Genomic DNA, 18,828 nt, shown 5'->3' on the forward strand with positions numbered 1-18,828 from the left:
ACGTTGAACAAGGAACTTTAATCTTGGAAGGCTCACAGCAGTCCACTCTGCTTTTTCAAATATATGGAGAGGCTCGTGGACAAAAAAACTTGTCTAAATAATTATAATAATTTAAGTTTTATTCAAATGTACCTTCCACTTATATTATTATTTTTTTGTATGCCAGAATAAATCCGTGCGTAAAGTCTGTGCGCACTTGGATCTGCGCACTGCGGGCGCACAAGCGAACACAGTGCTGATCTGTGGTTTTATATCACACGGTTCCTACAGCTAGAAGTGTTTTACATTAAGTCATGATTAATACATTTCTAGATTCATTTCTTCAGCACTCACCAACCCACTGGAAGTTCTCATCCCACACGGACCACATCTGCACTATGAAAAACGGCGCCCAGCAAACAATGTAAGCCAGAACTATGACAAAAGTCATTTTAACAGTCCTCAGTTTGGCTCTTGATATAGTTGTGACGCTGCTGACTGAATTCTTCCCAATCAGCCCGTTCTTGCTCGCAGCACCAGCAGTCGTTTTCCTTTTCTTGTATTTGATATTTTTCCATATGCTGTGGCAGATGAAGCCGTAGCACGTGACAAGAATTACCACGGGCAAGAGGAAGATGCCCACGGTTATCCAGGTGATGTACGCCTTGGCGCCCCATGGCTCGATGAAGTGCGCCCAGCAATCGTAGACTTCCGAGCCGTTCTTGATCTCGCTCAGGGAGAAGATGAAGTACTGCGGCGTGCTGAGCAGCAAGCTGCACATCCACGTGGAGATGATCATGATGTAGGAGCGCTGGGTGGGCTGCTGGAGGGTTTTCAGCGGGTGGCAGATGGCTATGTAACGGTCCAGAGTCATCATCACCATCATGTAGGTGGACGCAAACATCCCCATCACCTGGAGGTGCTTCACAATCCTGCAAAGAAAGTCTGGACCGTAGAAGCGGAACGTGATCTCCCAGCAGAGCTGCGGCAGCACCTGGAAGAAGGCGACCACCAGGTCAGCCAGGCTGAGGTGTTTGATGAAAAGGTGCATCCGCGACATCTTCTTCTTGGTGTTGTACATCGCCAGCAGGACGCTCACGTTCCCAATCACAGCGACCACGAAGGTGATGCTCAGGACCATGATCTCGATTTGGGCCACCTCCTCGTTTCTCGCAAACGGATCGGATCCGTTCGGGTGGACGGTGCTGTTCCCAGGAGTTCCCATCGTTAGGTCACGAGTGGGACCGAAGACCAAAGACAGGTTCCCCCCGCTCAGCAGCAGCGCGTAATCAGGAGTGTGCATGGCACTGCCCCTCTGTGCGCCCTAGCAGATACAGTGCCAGAGGGGCTGTGAAGTGCCTCTCCAATCCGTATAAGGAGCTACCTGATGCTCTCAGAGAGGAGCCCGCTGCTCTCTGACTTGTGGCTGCTGTCGGGGTTTTTTAAACTCGAATCAAATTTCAGACAGCGTGTGCGTAAAGTGAATACACTGCAAAAAAAAAAATATATATTTGGCGCTGGCATGAGCCCTGACACTGATTTCTCCTCAAAGTTTTCAATTAACAAACAAAATTACATTTTGAAGTTTTCAGTACCAATTAATTCTTTTTTGAAGATACATTTTCTTGAGATTGCTCCCACATTAGAACCTTATAGGATAAGTATTTTTTGCAGTGCACAGTCAAGCCCTTCCCTACTGTGTACGTAACCACCACATCGACAGTTTCTCCCACTCATAGCTCGGACCACATGTTGAGAAAGCACATATGTGTGGATTGAAAAAGTCACTCAAAACAAAAACAATTGCAAAATTTCCAAGGGAGTAAGTTGAGCAACACGCAGTCCGAACGAGCAGCTCATAAATAGTTAAAGCAATAGTCACACTTTACAATGTTTCCAGTCAAATGCTGGTTGAATTCAGTGGCATCACTTTGTTGTTCACGAACGGAAAACATTTTTTTTTTCTAATGTGGCTTTTGATTTAATGACCTGCATTTACTTCAATAGCAATGCATTGACCAACACACAGGAATGTTATTTGCCTTCACCTCAGCAGAGTGAGGCCTCTGACAGGCAGTGATGAATTGTATAAACCTGTTTATCTGAAGTGGTTTGCTGGAAGAATCACGCGGCTTGATTTATTCAGGTTGGTTCAGTGTTTCCTATTTGAAGTCACGTTTCAAACTGTGGCACGGTCAAGCTGCAGGGAACTAGCCTGATGTGCCATGTGGTTCTGCCAGTTTTATTGTTTTTGTCTCTAACCAATCTCACTTTTAGCATTAAATTTAATTGCATAAAATGGAATTTGAGAGTCTTTACGAACAACAAACATATTTTTAGCAAATTTATTGTTCACAGGATTTTTCTTCTCATTTACTTCTGGCCATGCAGTTTTGGTTTTCAGATATCCACCTCTCAGGTTTCAGCATCCTCTCCGCTACAATGGAAGTGGACAGAGTTTGGTCAGCAGTGCTCACAGCATTGAGGATCACATTTAAAATATTCATTAGTAACATGTCTTTCCAAAATAAAATGTCTCCGTTATTGTCACTGTCTACAGTTTTTAACTGTTTCAAAAGGAAGACATGAGTCCTTATGAAAACTGTTCTTCTTTTTTAAATGTAACTTTTCAGTGCTTCGAGTACCACAAATAAAAAAAAAAAGATTCCTTTGACCCTGATCGTATTGCTGTGGAAGCAGAAAATCTCAGAGTCAAATAAAAAACAGAATCCACTGACATGCAACAAATCTTTGTTTCAAAAGTTCACTAAAAACTCCATTCTCAGTGTTTGTTTGCTAGAGATTTCAAGTTTCCACATCACACTTATGTAACTTTATTGTGTTGGACTGCAACTGGCTCAAAATCATGTCGATTTGCACGTCATCGAGACTCTGATTGAAGATAAGCACTTCAGTGAGTCCATCAGCACGGAGACAATTTCCCCCATTAGCAGATGAATGTGAAAACGGCCTTCCAGTGTCAAACAGCATACATCATTCCGCACAGCGAAGGTCAAACGTTCAAGTCAATTAACAAAAGCAAAACATGTTTCCGTGTTTAACATTGAACATTTTAACTTGACATCACTAACTATCCTGCATCTTCCGCTGTGTTTCCTCCGTCTCTCTCTCTCGCATCTGCCCTGGTTAGAACATCCCTCCAGTCTCCGCTCTTGCACACTTGACTTGCAGTTCTCTGCCTCAGCATCTTTAGTGACACCGCCTCAGTTTCCAGGTGACCTGTAACAATGTCAATTGCTTATTAGAGTTTCCATTGCGAAAGCACACGGTGGCCGACTGGCCGTGGGTATCTTGCTGCTATTCAGGTCATCTGACCCATGTGCTGATAGTGAGGATAGTTATCTTTATTGTGTTCACATTGCATTCACCGTCCAGATGTGCTGTGTTTCATTTCCGATGGCCCTTGCAGTGAGCGGTGCAAACTAGGGCCCGCTTCCTAAAAATTTCCTGCTGGTTGGTTGAACTGGCTCTGAGCTATAATGAAGTTTTCTCAATTATCCCTGTGTCAGTCTCTGCTAATGTTCATATCAGAACCACAGAAAGGGAAATTTCTAATGCCTTGGGCCTTGACTAGCTAACCAATCTCCTCCCATGGGAGCCCTGTTATGTGTCTTGATTTTCTACTCCCAATCCACTTTGTTACAGTCATTTATTCTTGGGGGGTCGGGGGGGGGGGGCAAGGACAGAAGAGCGGATGTCTCCCTTCACGCTGGACTGAACTACGTTTACTCTCATCTCCTGTTTTTGAAGATGTTCACCGGAGACGTCTTGTGCTGTTATTACAGCTCCAGGCTTGGTTTGTTTCATCAGTGGCTTCAGAACATGAAGACTCTGTTCGCCCATCCTCAGTTGTGAATCGTGTGTCTGGGCCCGGGAATCATGGGAATGCATGTTGTGTCTCCAGTAGCTGGAACAGTCAGTCTGAATCATTTCCGTGATGTGTCCCCTTTTACTCACAGACTTAAGGTTTTGTAAGAGCTGCTCAGTCTCTCTGGGAACATTGGAGTTTTTTTTTCTTTTTTGTCCTCTGGGATGTAAAATCGTGTTATGGAGATTTTTCTTTTATAATACAGAAGGTCTTTCTTGCACGACTTAAATTTGTTATCAGGAAGGCTCTGTGAATATCAGAACATCTTCATCGCACTTTTTAATTTTTACCTTGACAGTTGCTCCTCAGATCTCATTAATTGCTAATTTACTGTGTGGGCACAGAAGTAGAATACATTTTCTCTCATTCCTCCAGTTGATGGAATATATCATCAAGAATGAGAATGAAATTCAGAACAGTTTCTAAAACTTGAACATTACATTTGAGGACTTTATATATTGTTTATGTCACTGCTATATGTAAGCTGAGGCACGAGAAGAATGTCCGCTCTTAACAAACTGCATACTATGAATGCTTTCCTTTCTCTGTCTGGCTTGTATCTTTGACACCTAATGAATACCCTTCAGTTCATGTCTTTCCTTATGTGATATATGCTGTGTCTTTGAAATAGACTGACATCCAGATGGAGTACTGGAAAACATGTTTGTTAAAAAAGAAAAAGTCTAAAAAGAAACTGTGAAGGTCAGTGGCCTGCACCTCCTGATGCAGAGAGAGTTATCTCTGTATTTCTTTATACAGTATTCATAAAAGTACAGTACACATCTGTTTGTCTCCTGGACGACTGGAGTCCTACGAAGATCACGTCAAACAAAACATTTAATTATCTGTCTGCTTTATGGCTAAAGTTATGAGGAGGAACAGGACCTCTGCAGAGGCTGCCTGTAATACACTGATTATGTAAGTTCATATATGTGGGTTTGCATGTTCTCCTTTGGCATTGGGTAAACACCGCATTCAGGTTTATAATCGTGAAAATCCGTACCAAGTACGCATGAGTTATGCAACCTGGATCTATGAAGATGATATAATGAAAACCTCAGTGCAGCTGCTCTTGTATGTTTGAATTTGAAAGACAGTACTGGCCCTCAAAGACCACAGTTGAACCAAGAATAGAACAGAGCGCACGGACGTATGCAACAGTTTTTAATTTACTTCAGTGTATAGTAGTAGTAGTTTCTTTTAGAAAAATGAAAGAAACTACTAATACATATTTGTGGACCTAAAGGGTGAAGGGTGAAGCATTTGAAAAGGATATTGAAGAGGTAACTGTGGGTCGTAATAAGCCGGCCTATGGACTTGATTCTTACAGGACAGTCTCCGAGTGACATGATAATGCTTATGAACACAGCAAGCTCCATGAATAAATGATTTTCCAAATTTGGAGTGGAAGTACTTGACTGGCTTGCACAGAGCCCTGACTTCAACCTCAGCCTCCACCTTCAAGCCACTAGGCCTTTCTCACCCAACACCAGCTGCTGACCTCACTGATGCTCTTGTGGCTGAATAGGAGCAAATCTCTGCAGCCAGGTGGTATGTTGTAATGTTTGGGTCCTTCATATTGAAATGAGGACAGTTTAAAACCATTTCAATGTGATCACAAGCTCATGGACAAGCTAAACAGACACACACTAAATCACAAAACACACTATACTGAACTAAACCTTCAAATATGAACACAGAACTGAATCAAACCTTCTGTCACACAATGCTGTTTGTATCTGAGGTCAGTGTAGAAAAAATGTACATCTAAAAGTGAAAATCCTTCACTTAATATTTGCTATTGTTAGACGTTTGTGTCCACTTGCTGTATGAACTTACAAAGACCTGACAGAGTTGCCATTTGGTCTTTCTACTGCAATTTAATGCAAGTCATTTCACTATAGCCGTCATTTTATTCTCTTTTCATAACAAGGTAACGATATTGTCATTTTGTTTTCCAACCTTCTTAACATAAAACCAACTGAGATGTGATCCTATATCGCAGGAGAAATTAACAGTGTGTAATGGGAACCTTTCAGCGGGTCTTATCACATTATTGTGAATGGTAATATTGTTACTTTGATATGAAATCACTCATTAATCCACAGAAAAAGAAAATATGGGAGTTTTTTTTCTTTCTTTCAGAGTTATAGATACAAAAATAGCCAGGCTGAACCTAAAAGTTCCTACTTTCTCAATGAGCCATTCAGATGTTAGAGACCATTTTCCTCAGCTGGAGGCGGACTTCGGATCCACTTGTCCCGCTTAATGAACAACTGCTCCGCTCTCATGTGGACATGAGAGCCTGATAGGATCATGATCATGATCTCATGCAAACCTGGGCCATTAACCTCACATTTCAATGCATTTTGGTTTCTTGCACAATCCATTGCTTTATGAGAGGGCTATAATATCTAATACACAGGACACAATATTGATATGCAGTATTTTTGTAAACTTCTTTTATTTGCATTTTTCCAAAGTAATCTCTTAATGATTTGCAATTTAATAATAATAATAATAATAATAATTATTATTATTATATAATCAAATAAATGTGTATAAAATAAAGACAGATGACAAATCCTCAATTAACATAAAAAATGCAGATGCTTTCATGCACAGCTTTAAACAGATGAAAATCTTATGCTTTGGCCTTCACGGCCACAGGAACTCATTCCAGCTGAACACCAGTGGGAGATCTACTGTTAGGTGGTGTTCACCACCCATCACTACCATCAAAACACTTAATGAGCATGGAATAATGTCCCCTCCTCACTTGGAGAATCTATGCCAGGACAGATTGAACTTGTTCTGGAGAACTGTGGTGGTCCAACACCTTACTAAAACACTTAATGTTGGTCTATTCTGTAATTTGTCACCCATGTGTATATCATAAATGTCCTTTAATCACTGGTGTTAATTGTATGTATTTATGTGTGTTTTTTTTGTTGTTTTGTTTTGTTTTGTTTTGTTTTTTTCTTCAGCATGTTTCCTAGAATATACAGACTGGTTGAGATATAACAGGTGACATGTGGCTCTTCACTTCCCTGCCACTGTCTTAAAGGGGCTATTTGTTAATTTCTCTGTTGAAAAACATGTTTTTTTGCCGAGAGCAGGTGACTGTGGCTTGACAAGAGCTCCGGCCATTGTTATGTTTACAAGAGGTTATAATATGCCCTCTGAAGAGCGATACGTCTTCAGGGGAGTGACGGGATGGGCCAGTGCTAGCTGGTTAGCGTGCTAGATAGAGTCTGTGATAGAGAGAACAGAAATTAAATTGGCATTGAAATAGCAGTGTTTCTTCTAGAATAGTAAGTAAACAGCTGTTAATGCTAAAGTTGGCTATACAGCAATAGCAAAACTTACAAATATCACCCTTTAACCTGTGGTACTTGTAGGCAAATTGTGTGTGATCTCATCGATCTTCAGTAGATCTCTCAGGGAGTTAAAGATTGATGGGGACACAAGCGGTTGTAAGTCTGTTTCCGAGGCCTTAAATAAAAAGTCAGCACTGCAGCCATTAAATATTTCTGCTTCTGACACTGAACGCGGCATTATGAGACTGACATTAAAAACTGGATGATGCCTGAGGAAGAAAATACACATCCTGTAATGTAAACTGGCTGGCACCTAGAAATAACCCTATACCTTCTGTCTACCTCTTCCCTCTTACATCACCAACGCTTCATTGTCTTAACAACATCTTACCTGTCCATATGTTGATTCAGTCTAGGGGCCCTGTCTGCCCTATCCATACATATGCTGATCTAGTCTAAGGGCCCTTCCTGGCTCAACTATGGATATGCTGATACAGCCCAAGACCCCCTCCTTATGGATATGCTGATACAGCCCAAGACCCCCTCCTACCCCCTGATAACTTGAACCTAGGTGCTACACTACAAGACCTCTGATAAACATTACCTTTTGTTATAACTTCCTTTCCTGTCTGACCAAATGTCTGTAACCCCAGGTATATGCAAATACAGTTGTCCATCCTTTGTCTTTCACTGTATAACTGTCCCCCTGCCCTACACTCGGGGTCAGTCTACTGCCTCAGACCCGCTCTGTATCAGCTGGCTCACCGTATCCTGGGGTACCATTAAACTTACTTCTCTACAGCAAACTTCAAACTAAGGACTTGAGTGAATTTTCTTCAACATGCCCTATAAGAAATCTGGTATATGAAATAAAAATAGCAAAGCAAAACTTAATCTTAGTCTTAAAGGAAAAACAGAATCACTACTGTGCCTGTCAAGTCTGTATTTTCTATTTAAATACTAATTGGAAAATGTGGCCAAGGCTGCTGAAGAGACAGAGAGGAAACAAGACATGAAACATTACCAAACTGTGGAGTGTGTTCACATTACACATGTATATATAGCCCTCTCTCCAAAAGGTTTATCTTATGTCAGATGTAGTTCACAAGGGCATCACCCATGTGGCAAACTCAAGTACTTAATCTGATTCACTGTCATAATAAAGACATATCAGTAATCTAGATTGATTGCACGTTCGAGTGTGTCTGATTAATTGCCTGATATACTGTACTTGACCCACAGCCACAGTTAATACAATAGACAGTATAAGAGAGCGTTTTGTGTGGCTGTGGGGTCATTTGCACTTTTATCTTCATGAACATCTGTTTTGAGGCACGATCACGTTGTTTCTCTGCGTGAATGAAACTACCAATATATTTCCCTGGAAAATGCTTTGAAACCGCTGCCGCTGTCAGTATCAGTCAAAAAAAACGAAGCTGTTTGAAGACTGAGAGGTCTTCCTTGAACAAAGAGACTCTGACATCATCCAAAGGGGAACAAGCAAAACCTTGATCTTTGAAGCTAAATTTGAGAAAAAAAATTCAGCAACAACCTGAGGCCTCACAGTCTTTTCCCGATTGCGTAATTTTGCAATCGTGGTTATGATCCGTGTTAGAAAACCCTGCATCGAGCACTTGATGTGAGGCTTTTGAAAAGGGATATGCATGCACCACTGATGAGAAACTTCAGTTCCAACATAAACAGCAAAAGCAAAGCTGGGTTATTTATATGAAGATAGATTAGCCGAGTGGAAATTCTACAAGCGTGTGTGGGTGAGATTTTGGTGCAGATGTGCACGCATGTGGTGGTTCCTGTGTGTGTGTGTGTGTGTGTGTGTGTGTGTGTGCTTGTGCGCTTGTGTGCATGAGCGTCCTGCAATCAAGATCTTATGGGAAACTCGAAGGCATCGACACGACTCATCATCTATCAGGAGAGTAGACGGCAATGTTCTCACTGCAGTTTCTTTGAATCCGCACACTGTGACCCAATAACATCAACCCTCTGGGGGAGAATCAAGGTCTTGCTCTGATCCCCTCCATTAATTTAGCACGGAGGCAACTGGACTGTGGAGTAGATTTATATATATAAAAAAAATGTCTAAATAGCAAATTGTTGTTGTTTTATAATTTAAATATTCTTATCCTGTCACCTCCTCGCTCCTCGAAACATGTTTGCTGTTGTCTATGACTAAGTGAAAATGTTTTTGCCTGAAGGGATTCATTAATTTATTAATGAAAGACACATACATTCAGCCACATTTTAAGCCTATGCGGTTGTATGTTTGATAAATAAAAATAGATTTGGGATGAAGCTTCATAAAACATCTCTGCCTTTGTTTACATTCTCACCATCACTATCTTTAGAATACAGATGGGTCCATGCATCCCACACAATTAAAGTACACACACACACACTGTGGTGTACATTGTTGTAACACCAGTGCAGACATCAGCGGTGGTTTCAATTAACTTTTAATTCAAGTGCTGCAGGAAGTAATGTTTTTATAAAAATTGGGAAAATAGAAATTAAATAACAATACCATTTTCTCTATTATCTTATCTTTGTTTTGGCCAGCCTCCATAGAAATAACATATGTTACCATTAAAGCCGCGTTTCCACCGCAGGAACTTTCCCCAGGAACCAGGAACCTTTTGAGGAACTATGTGCGTTTCCACCGCAGGAACCAAGGTCTAAATTTAGTTTCGGGGCAATTGATCGACTCCCAAAAAAGTACCTCGTCGGGGGGTGGTACTTTCCAAAGGTTCAGTAACTTTGGGGGCTGTGGTCAGCAGTGCTGAACATTTCTGACTGGTCGAATACTCGCTGCATTTTATTTCACCCACCATGTTCAAAAGTCCGAAGGGACTGAGCGAGCGAACACATTTTCCACACCGAGGGAGAAGGTTAAAAAACTGAAACAGGAATTCAAGAAAATAAAGGACCACAACAACTGGAGTGGCTAGGATCACCACCCGTCACGTATAATATGGAATTGTCCTGTATTTGAAAATAAAATGCTGCGTCCAGTATTGAATGAATATGGGACACAGTTTATCCCGTATTTTCATTTATGTTATGTCCTCAAAGTGCTGTGAATAATGTCATGTCAAGTAATAATTTAACATAATCTTCCCGGGACTTTAGGCTGCGGTGGAAACGCAGACAACAATGGTCCACAGGAACCTTTTAGTTCCTGAAGAAAACTTTTTGGTCGAAACGCGGCTTAGGTAAATTTCAGCTTCAGTCTAAACTGAATCCCATCTCTCTCTCTCTGGTGACATACAGTAGCTTCCTGCCTTCAGTCTGCGGCAGCTCAGAGGAAAACCAGGAAAATTTGGGTTCAGGCCAGGACAGAACAAAATAGTGACCCCAGAAGTCAGGGCATAGGGGACTGGTGATTATTTTCTTTCAGACACCCCTGCATGCGGTTCTTGAGGTTATTCAGTAACTGGGTCTTTGACAGATTCCAAAGGCCAGGAGGTGAAATAAATCTCTGGCCACTGTAATGAGCCTATAAATCTATACATTTGTAAAAGCAGTGAAAAAAATTCTGCAGCAATATAACCCAGCAAAAATATGACCTGTCACCATAAAACATAAGTTATAGTATTTGTGTACATTTAGTTGGCGGCCTCAGTTACAAATTTCAAGTATCGTGGACTGTGCTACTCAAAACAGGATGCTTGTAATTCCACTCTGACTCTAAAGCTAAATGAGATTTTACATTTCTGCTTTATTTTATTTCCATGTTACACAGACTCAAACGGTGCTGGTGACTTATATCCTTCCCTGTTGATGCCCTGTTGAGAGGGCTGAGGGGCAAATAGAAATAGACGTGTGTGGGTTTGGGGCCACTTCTCTGCTAATGGCACATGAAGTACTCCAGCTTGGCCTTTTACCCAATTACAGCCCTCGTTCTCTTTTCTCCTCTCTCTTACTGTGTGTGATTAACTCACTGTGTTGTCAACCGCACGCCATCCATGCAAGCTGAGGTAAATATTAGACTGGATGTGTGTAGCAACAAAATGTTCATACACGAGAGTTTATATATACATGAAGTTCAGCTCATATGGAACAAATCATGGCTTGAATACTGTGAAAGATGTTGTCAAAAGCTGGAGGAGTCCTATGTGGAGTTGTTGACTTTCGGAAATGTTAACTGGGTTGTTTTTATTTTTTGGTGACCACGGCAGGATTGTAGCCTCCTGGTAAGAAAGAGAATATCCTCACTCACACCACAAGTGTTATATACAATATCTTAGGGCTAAACTTCCATTGCAGATTTTTCTGGATAGATGAGCCCCCTGAAAAATGTATCACCTCACCAACAACCGCCAGCTACATGTAAAAGCCAAATGAATGTTCCTTTACACTCATAAGGAAATTTTTCCAGCATAGACTGTATATAGAGATGGATGTGGCCTCTGTGAGTGGGCTGCTTCGCCGTCACCGACTTGGCAGCGCCTGACTCCGCCTAACTCCCGGCTAATCCAAAAGTGGGCAAAGAGGTGGGGCGTGTGTGGAGGCGAGACTTCGGTGCATGCCGGTTTGTGGCAAGCACACGCTCACCAACCTGCCTCTCAAAGTCCTTGGTGGCTCACCTTATTGCGTGCGTACAACATGGGCTTAGTCCGCACCACACTGGAGATGGGTTCGGCCCTTTGCTGCATGTCATCCCCTCTCTCTCCCCCTGACTTTCCTGTCTGTCTTTCACTATGCAATTAGAATAAAGTCAAAAAATGTCCCAAATAAAAAACTTAGAAAAAAGAGAAAATGTGTGATGTTGACACAGACACTATGCTTGTGTTTTTCTACAGTCTTTCCAAAAGCAAAAGAGAAAAACAATCCACTGAGTGACTGAAGTTATCCTCATTTGGTCTTTATACATCTGTTCAACAGATGAGACAGTTGAATTTCAGCAGCCCATAAGTTGAAAAACACCCACAGGACCTTTGATGACTCTGTTAGAGCTCGGTGATGAGTTGCTTTAATTCACTGGCTCAGCTGTTAACCACAATTTAAATTTGGAATCTGATTTGATTTTAAATATCACAAGCCTGTACCTCACTGGCCTGTAACATTCAGTGATCGGACTGTATTCTGGAGCAAAGACAAGTCTTCAGCCTACAGAGTTCCTGACCAGTAATGGCGCTTTTCTTCTGCCAGTAAACACAAGACTAATACGGTTTCTGTATTGAACTACTGATTTATACTCAGACGTGCTTTCCAATGCAGAATACAAAGCAGAGCAGTGATTTCTGTGAAATTGTAAACATGCTGGTGAGAGGTTGACTGGACCCAGGCTGGTCTAAGGGAATGAAAAAACAGCCACTGTGCCCCCAGTGACTCTGCTTTCCGTCAAAGATGACCCCGAGATCCGGTTCACAGAGGAAACTGCTTCATATTCACACTCAACATTGTCCTCAGAGAAAAATAAGAAGCAACATGCACACAGCACTGTTAGGGAATATCATCATGCCCTTAGGAGGAATAAGTTAGTGGGATAACATGACTAAGAAGCTCTGGCAAGGCAGAAATGTTGTACCTTTATTAATTAAAAGGTATGAATGCGGAATAGGTGGGGGTGGGGGGGCAGTGTTATTGTCAAGTTGGGGTTGGGGCATTGTTGTTGTGAAGTAGTTACAGAGTGGGATCGATGGCTGTGTAAAAGGGAGAGCTAGCTTAAACCACACACAGGGACGGCAATATTCCCGCTTTGTTTGGTGCTGTGTAAACAACCAAAACCAGCACAATGAGGAGTCCTCTTAATAACAATGTTGCAGGATCGCTGCAAAAAAGCGGCTACAGTCTACAGCTATGCTAGCTGCTCTGTGAGGCTCTGGCTAAATGCTAAAATCAGAATGGTAACATGCTCACAATGTCATTGGTGTCACATGAAATCTGCTGAATAAAGAGATCACTACATGCACAGTTTATTTTTGCACTTTCACATCCTTGTTCTCTGCCAGCAGAGATGCCGACACAAGGAAAAACCAGACAAGAACCAACCTTTTCTTTTTTTTTTTCTGTTTTCTACACCAATTTTCTTTTTTCCCCTCAACATGAGGTGGCCGTTCAGTGTGAGAGTAGATAGGACTGAGACAGTGAAATTCAAGACAGATTCAGCTCTCTGAGTCAAGATGAAGATTGGTGATTTGCCAGGTAACCACACTGAAGTCCTCTGAGCCGTCTCGAGCAGGCACGACATTACCTCAGCCCAGCAGCTTTAACGTTATTGCTTTGTCTCACGCCACAGGCCTCGGCTATCAGAGAAAATATGTGGGATCTCTGATGGAGTTGTTCCTTTGTAGTGTCTGCCATTTAGATCTGCAGCAGCTTGGCTCACTGCTGGATCAGTAGGCATTTCAGAGACTGCCAGGGGAGTTTGAAAATTTCTCTCCTTCGCTCCGTCTCACCACCGCACTGATCCTTGCCAAAATTATTCCTGCAGACTGTAGCCTGTGAGCCGTGGTTGCCATTTGGCCCCTTGACATTGTGTGCCTGGAGATTCCCAAAAAATGATAATGAAAAGCTGATGAGATGCGTGTCATGCCAAATGGTAAGCTGCTCTGTGGGACCGTGCGAAGACTTGATCTTGTGGGAGAGCTCATAAAGTAGAAGGACAGCAGAAGAAAAACAATCTCTAATGAATTCTTGATTACTAAGTGGTCAGGGTACGCTTAAAAAAATGGATAATTATTACAGGAAATATATTTTTCTTTGACCTTATCTCTCCATGTGACTCCTGTTCTTGCTGCTTTTAAACCTTTTCTAAGAACACATTAAACAGACCCATAACCTTTGCAATAACAACTTTACATGAAACCCGAGATTCTATGATATCTACTCTGCTTATTTTGAACCACCTAAATGTTTATTAGCTGCTGATAAATCTGTGTAACAGGTACTAAGTGAACCCATCGCTACTGATATATTGTCTGTGTAACCCCTACTTACCAAGTGTCTGTGAGTGGTTTAAGAGTCGCAAAATGGTGGGCCCCTCCAGCTCGGCAACTGTTAAATTAAATCTAAAGGGTTCATCAAGGATCTGTCTGAGTCATGATCAGATAGCACCATAAATCTGTGTGAGCTATGAATGCTGCTTTCTCCTGAGGTGGAAAAATGATAAATTAAATAGATTTGAAGCACTTACATTCGATCAGGAAGCCGGAGGAGTGATGTTATCATCTCATCCTGCCTACTTTTTAATCTCTATGTACAGTATAATTTGATATAAAAATGTTTTTTCTTTTTGGCTTGTGTGTCTTGCACATGCAATGTTGATATCTTGCAAATGCTGAAAGGTGCCCATTCTTTCAGATTAAAGTCACCATTGACTGAGCATTACAAGGTGTGCTTTTGCATGAGCTCACTGCCAGTGAGGAATACATCTGTCACTGCACGGACCAGCTCCCCAGTGTTGACTGAAGGGTCTAGACAGGACTCTGAGCTCTACCGTCCTTCTCTCTCTCCTCTCAGCGTGGTTTTCTTTCAGGGTCTTGCAGGCGATGTCACAAGGCTGTCTGCTGATAAGAGATTTATTTTTTTAAAGGGGGGGGGGGGGATTAGGTTTGGTTTGTCCGTTTAGCTTGTATCTGGTCAAACCTCTGCTCAGTATCAGGTTTGATATATGTTGTTGGCTTAACCCTTATATTGTTGACCCAAGTGTCACAGTGCACATTATATATGATGATGATGATGATGATGATGAAGATTTATGTAATGCAGATAGGCATGCTATAGATACCATTTAAGCAAACACGCTCAACCTGACCTGAGAACCTTCATACATGGGTACACAAGCAGTCAATGCGCCGTCCTTTGTGGACTCTTTACACCCAGGCAATATCATGGTCGTGGATTCAGCTCAAATCAGAAATCCAGGCTAATTTATTGAACTAATGCATTATTATTGCTAGTATTCTGTGGTTCAAAAATAAGCTTGCCAAATTTTAAATGTATGCAATTCAAACACAATCTGGCTGCTGGCACTAAGCTTCCCCTTTGCCTATCATGCCGACACAGACAGCTCCACTTCAACAGAGCTGACATGGAGTGGCTCCTTGTCTTGTCTCAGCCGACAGGATGTGTTTCTTCTGGAGGCCTTTTATCATGTTTGTCTCGACATTCCAGACCCAAACAACATGGCATGGAGGCAGAACTGAGCACGTTGTAAATTGTGGATCTGCACCTGTATTTCTACAGACAGATACATTGATTGAAATAAAATATACACACATATATACTGTATGTCTATAGATATCTATAGATTTAAATAGCTTATTTAACGGCGTTGCTGTCACTGAACTGTTGAGGGGTATTTCTATCACAGTTTTTGGCCCTTGGCTCATTAATATTTCCACCTTTGGTTAACCTGTTACTGCACTTCCATAAAGTTAGGGGACAGATTAAAAAAACAGACCGGTCAAAATCAATGCAGCAGTTGATTTGTTTTAGAAATGCAGCATGTCTTTTTAATTCAAATTTTGTGGCATATTTATTATTATTATTGTGTTGTTGTTTGTTTTATGTCTGAAACTTCAAGTAAGTTTGGCCTCAGACCATTTTTTTCTAATCCATTAGATTGCAAGCCAGAACACCAGCAATGGCTAATTTAAGAAATTGATTGATAAAAATGCACCTGGAATTTGATTTGTTACTGTTCATATATGTGACACTGTGGCACATGAATGATTTACTGAACTGGTGTCATACTGCACATTGTAGGCAAAATCCCTAAAGAGGAAATGCTTCTGTGGGTAACTGTTGCCATGATGAAGATCTATTTTAGCACCGGGCACTGTCCGACTGATTCTTGAATTTCTGTGTCCGACCTTCGCTCTCAACAGAAACTGAGTCCTAAAACGAGCCATCAGGACATCCGTAACTTTGTGATGTCACAACAATGCAGTCACCGCTCTCAGCCATGCCGCAAGTCCAGCCCACCCACATGTGACCTTTATACTCCATGGCCTCAGTTTTTAAGGAAGTCTTTCAGGTAAAACTCCAAGCCAAGACATTTACTTGAGCAGCTTTCTCACACTTGACAAAGTTCCCTCCAAATCCACACTTGACAATATAAACATGCTATGTTGCAATCCTAGTAAATAATAAACTGACTGAAACTTGTGTGTTGCTTTGTTCAGATAAAACAGTGGGATTTCAGATGATTTTAGTCCAGGACTCACATTCCTGACGTTAGACAACGTGCTTTCGACTTAATCGAAGGTCAGACAAGTCAGCTGTGTGGCTCCTTGTGCTGACTAATCTAATCTATTTTCCCCAGCAAAAACACTCACTTTTTACATTGTAATTTTCCAAAGTACACATAATTGTCATGCCAATACATGATTGCTGTTTATGTTCACGTGTCTGGAGTCATGGGGATTGACTGTTATCCAGTGAAAAGCAACAACTTTACGCTCCCAAAAGCAATCAGTCCTCATGACATCTGGCTGTTAGTTATTCTTTGTCAGACAAACAAAACAAAACTCTTGTCACATTGATGCATACATCTCTGTGGATTAGCTGTAGTATGTCACTGCCCACATGCTGCATGACGTGCTGTTGGCAGAGTTTCTCTCTGGAGGAAATCATGAATGAGATAAACAATTAATGCAGGAGTTGATTGCGTATTTCGACTTGATGACTTGAAGCAGAGGTGTTAGATCATTTTCCTAGCTCATTACTTCACACATGACCTGTTTCATTGGATTTTAATATAATATATATTTACCCGTGTCTGTGTTTACTTTGTCCTTTAGTACATCAATTTATGTCCATGCCACAGCCTGTTATTCAATACACTCTTTCAGTATTTACCTAAATATAATATGGGTGATGCATTTGGAACAAATTGGTGTTATATTATATTATATTATGTTGTATGTGTTATTGCCAGATACTAAAGCATATGAGTAAGAGGCAAACAAACGAGAAGAAAGACGTAATAATTTTACTTGAAATACGAGTGGAGATAGCCCTACCGTTGTTTGTGGGAACAGGTAACAGTTTTGGAAAATATCTTTTTTTTGCTTCCATGCAGAGAGTTTCATAGCTATCCATTAGATATGAAACTATACCCATTACCTTAGCTTAGCACAAAGACGGGAAACAGAAGAAACAGCTAATGTAGCCTGGCTGTATCCAAGGGTGACAAAATCCACCTGCAGTGCCAACACCTCTCATTATTTAACATGCAATGTTTTGTTTTTTAATCTGTACCAAACCAAACCAGGGTTAACCACCATTCACCCGAGAAGCTTCATCATTTCTAAATAGCTCAGCATGTTCAGCAGCTTTTGACTTTTACAACTATCCATGTAACCTTGGTGACTGAAAATCTTTGGGAATACCAGACAGAAATTAGTCCACAGAGCCCTGTTTGATAAGATGTTGTCCCAGGGTCCCCCATCTGATAAGATTTTTGCTTTTATCACAGAAAATGTTTGAACCCCATGAAAAAAATAGCCATACACTCTGTCATTATGGATGGAATTATAGTGAAAATAAATGATTCCCTCTTTTTCTGGGGACCATCTCAAGGACTCAGGGCTTCACAATTCACAGGTCACAATAATATGTGTGTGTGTATTTTTTTTTTTTTGTTGTTGTCCCAAATCTATGCCAGTGAATCTGAATTTGTACAATGATAGGCTTGTTCACTGACATCGTTTAGCTGTCAACTTTCAGCTACAGGCGCTGAATTTGATTTTAAAAATATAATGTAATTCAATGGTGTATTATTTAAAGAATTGACTGCAGCCACTGTGCTCTATGGAGGAGGAAACTGCTAAATTTTACGAGCCACTTTTCAATCATTTCATCAGTTCAACGAGTTATTTCCAGTCTGCTTTTTTTTCTCTCATCTCTCCATACTAAATCTTGTGGCAGAGGATTGTTTTAATTAACTCTGTTGAAATTCAAAACATGTCATGGTATAACAGTAGCTAGTATGAGGTGGTTTTGAGAGCTTAATTAAAAAGAAAGAAAAGAATAAAATATCCAATTTCCATCACCCAGGGCTCATTGCACAGGGGAAAAGAGCCATTTGCACTGCTGTGTTTTGAATACAGTAAAAGCTTGTTGTGGATGTGGGAATAATTTTATGTCTCAGGCACACCTGTACGTGCGCACGGACACATATACATGCTATAATATGGAGGAGATAAAGCTTTAATAGATGTGACAGGAGTGGAAGTGATTGAGCTAAATCAGCATGGGGTCATTGTTGAGAGTTAGTCAGGCTGTTCTTGTTATACGACCGTTGCTTCTGTTAGCAATTATCCCCGCACACCAACACATTCAGCATGTGTGCACACAACATGATTACATGGCAGTGAGACCTTTTATTTATTTATTTTTACCTGAGACATGTACACTTAATCCTTCCTAATACGGTTTTAATTGAACTGCAGCAGTAAGAGCGCATTTCCGCCTCTCATCAGGCACATTGAGAATTTAATGTGTACAGTGTGACCCAGGCATCACCCCCGCTGACGTGCAATCTTGGTCTGGTTGATATTCTCAGCAGTGTCTTTTTTTTTCTTTTTTACTGTTTGTTAGGATTTGTTGCTACATAACCCTCAGGCAACAGTGTCATATGTCTCTGTTTCATATCCTGAATCCCGTTACTGAATG

At 41.2% G+C, this 18,828-nt stretch overlaps 1 protein-coding gene across 1 annotated transcript in view; it reads right to left on the reverse strand.

The window, feature by feature from the left end:
- avpr1aa (arginine vasopressin receptor 1Aa) overlaps positions 1–1,399 on the reverse strand; it is a 2,477-nt gene extending 1,078 nt beyond the window's left edge. The window contains exon 1 of the mRNA XM_023400222.2: positions 334–1,399. Coding sequence (XP_023255990.1) covers positions 334–1,282 — 949 coding nt within the window. The 5' untranslated portion in view covers positions 1,283–1,399. The remainder of the gene's footprint in view (positions 1–333) is intronic.
- Between the last annotated feature and the right edge of the window lie 17,429 nt (positions 1,400–18,828).

The sequence above is a fragment of the Seriola lalandi genome, unplaced genomic scaffold (assembly GCF_002814215.2).
Source record: "Seriola lalandi dorsalis isolate HSWRI2012SDOR001 ecotype SW California unplaced genomic scaffold, Sedor1 jcf7180002052274, whole genome shotgun sequence".
In the NCBI taxonomy this organism is placed as follows: domain Eukaryota; kingdom Metazoa; phylum Chordata; class Actinopteri; order Carangiformes; family Carangidae; genus Seriola; species Seriola lalandi.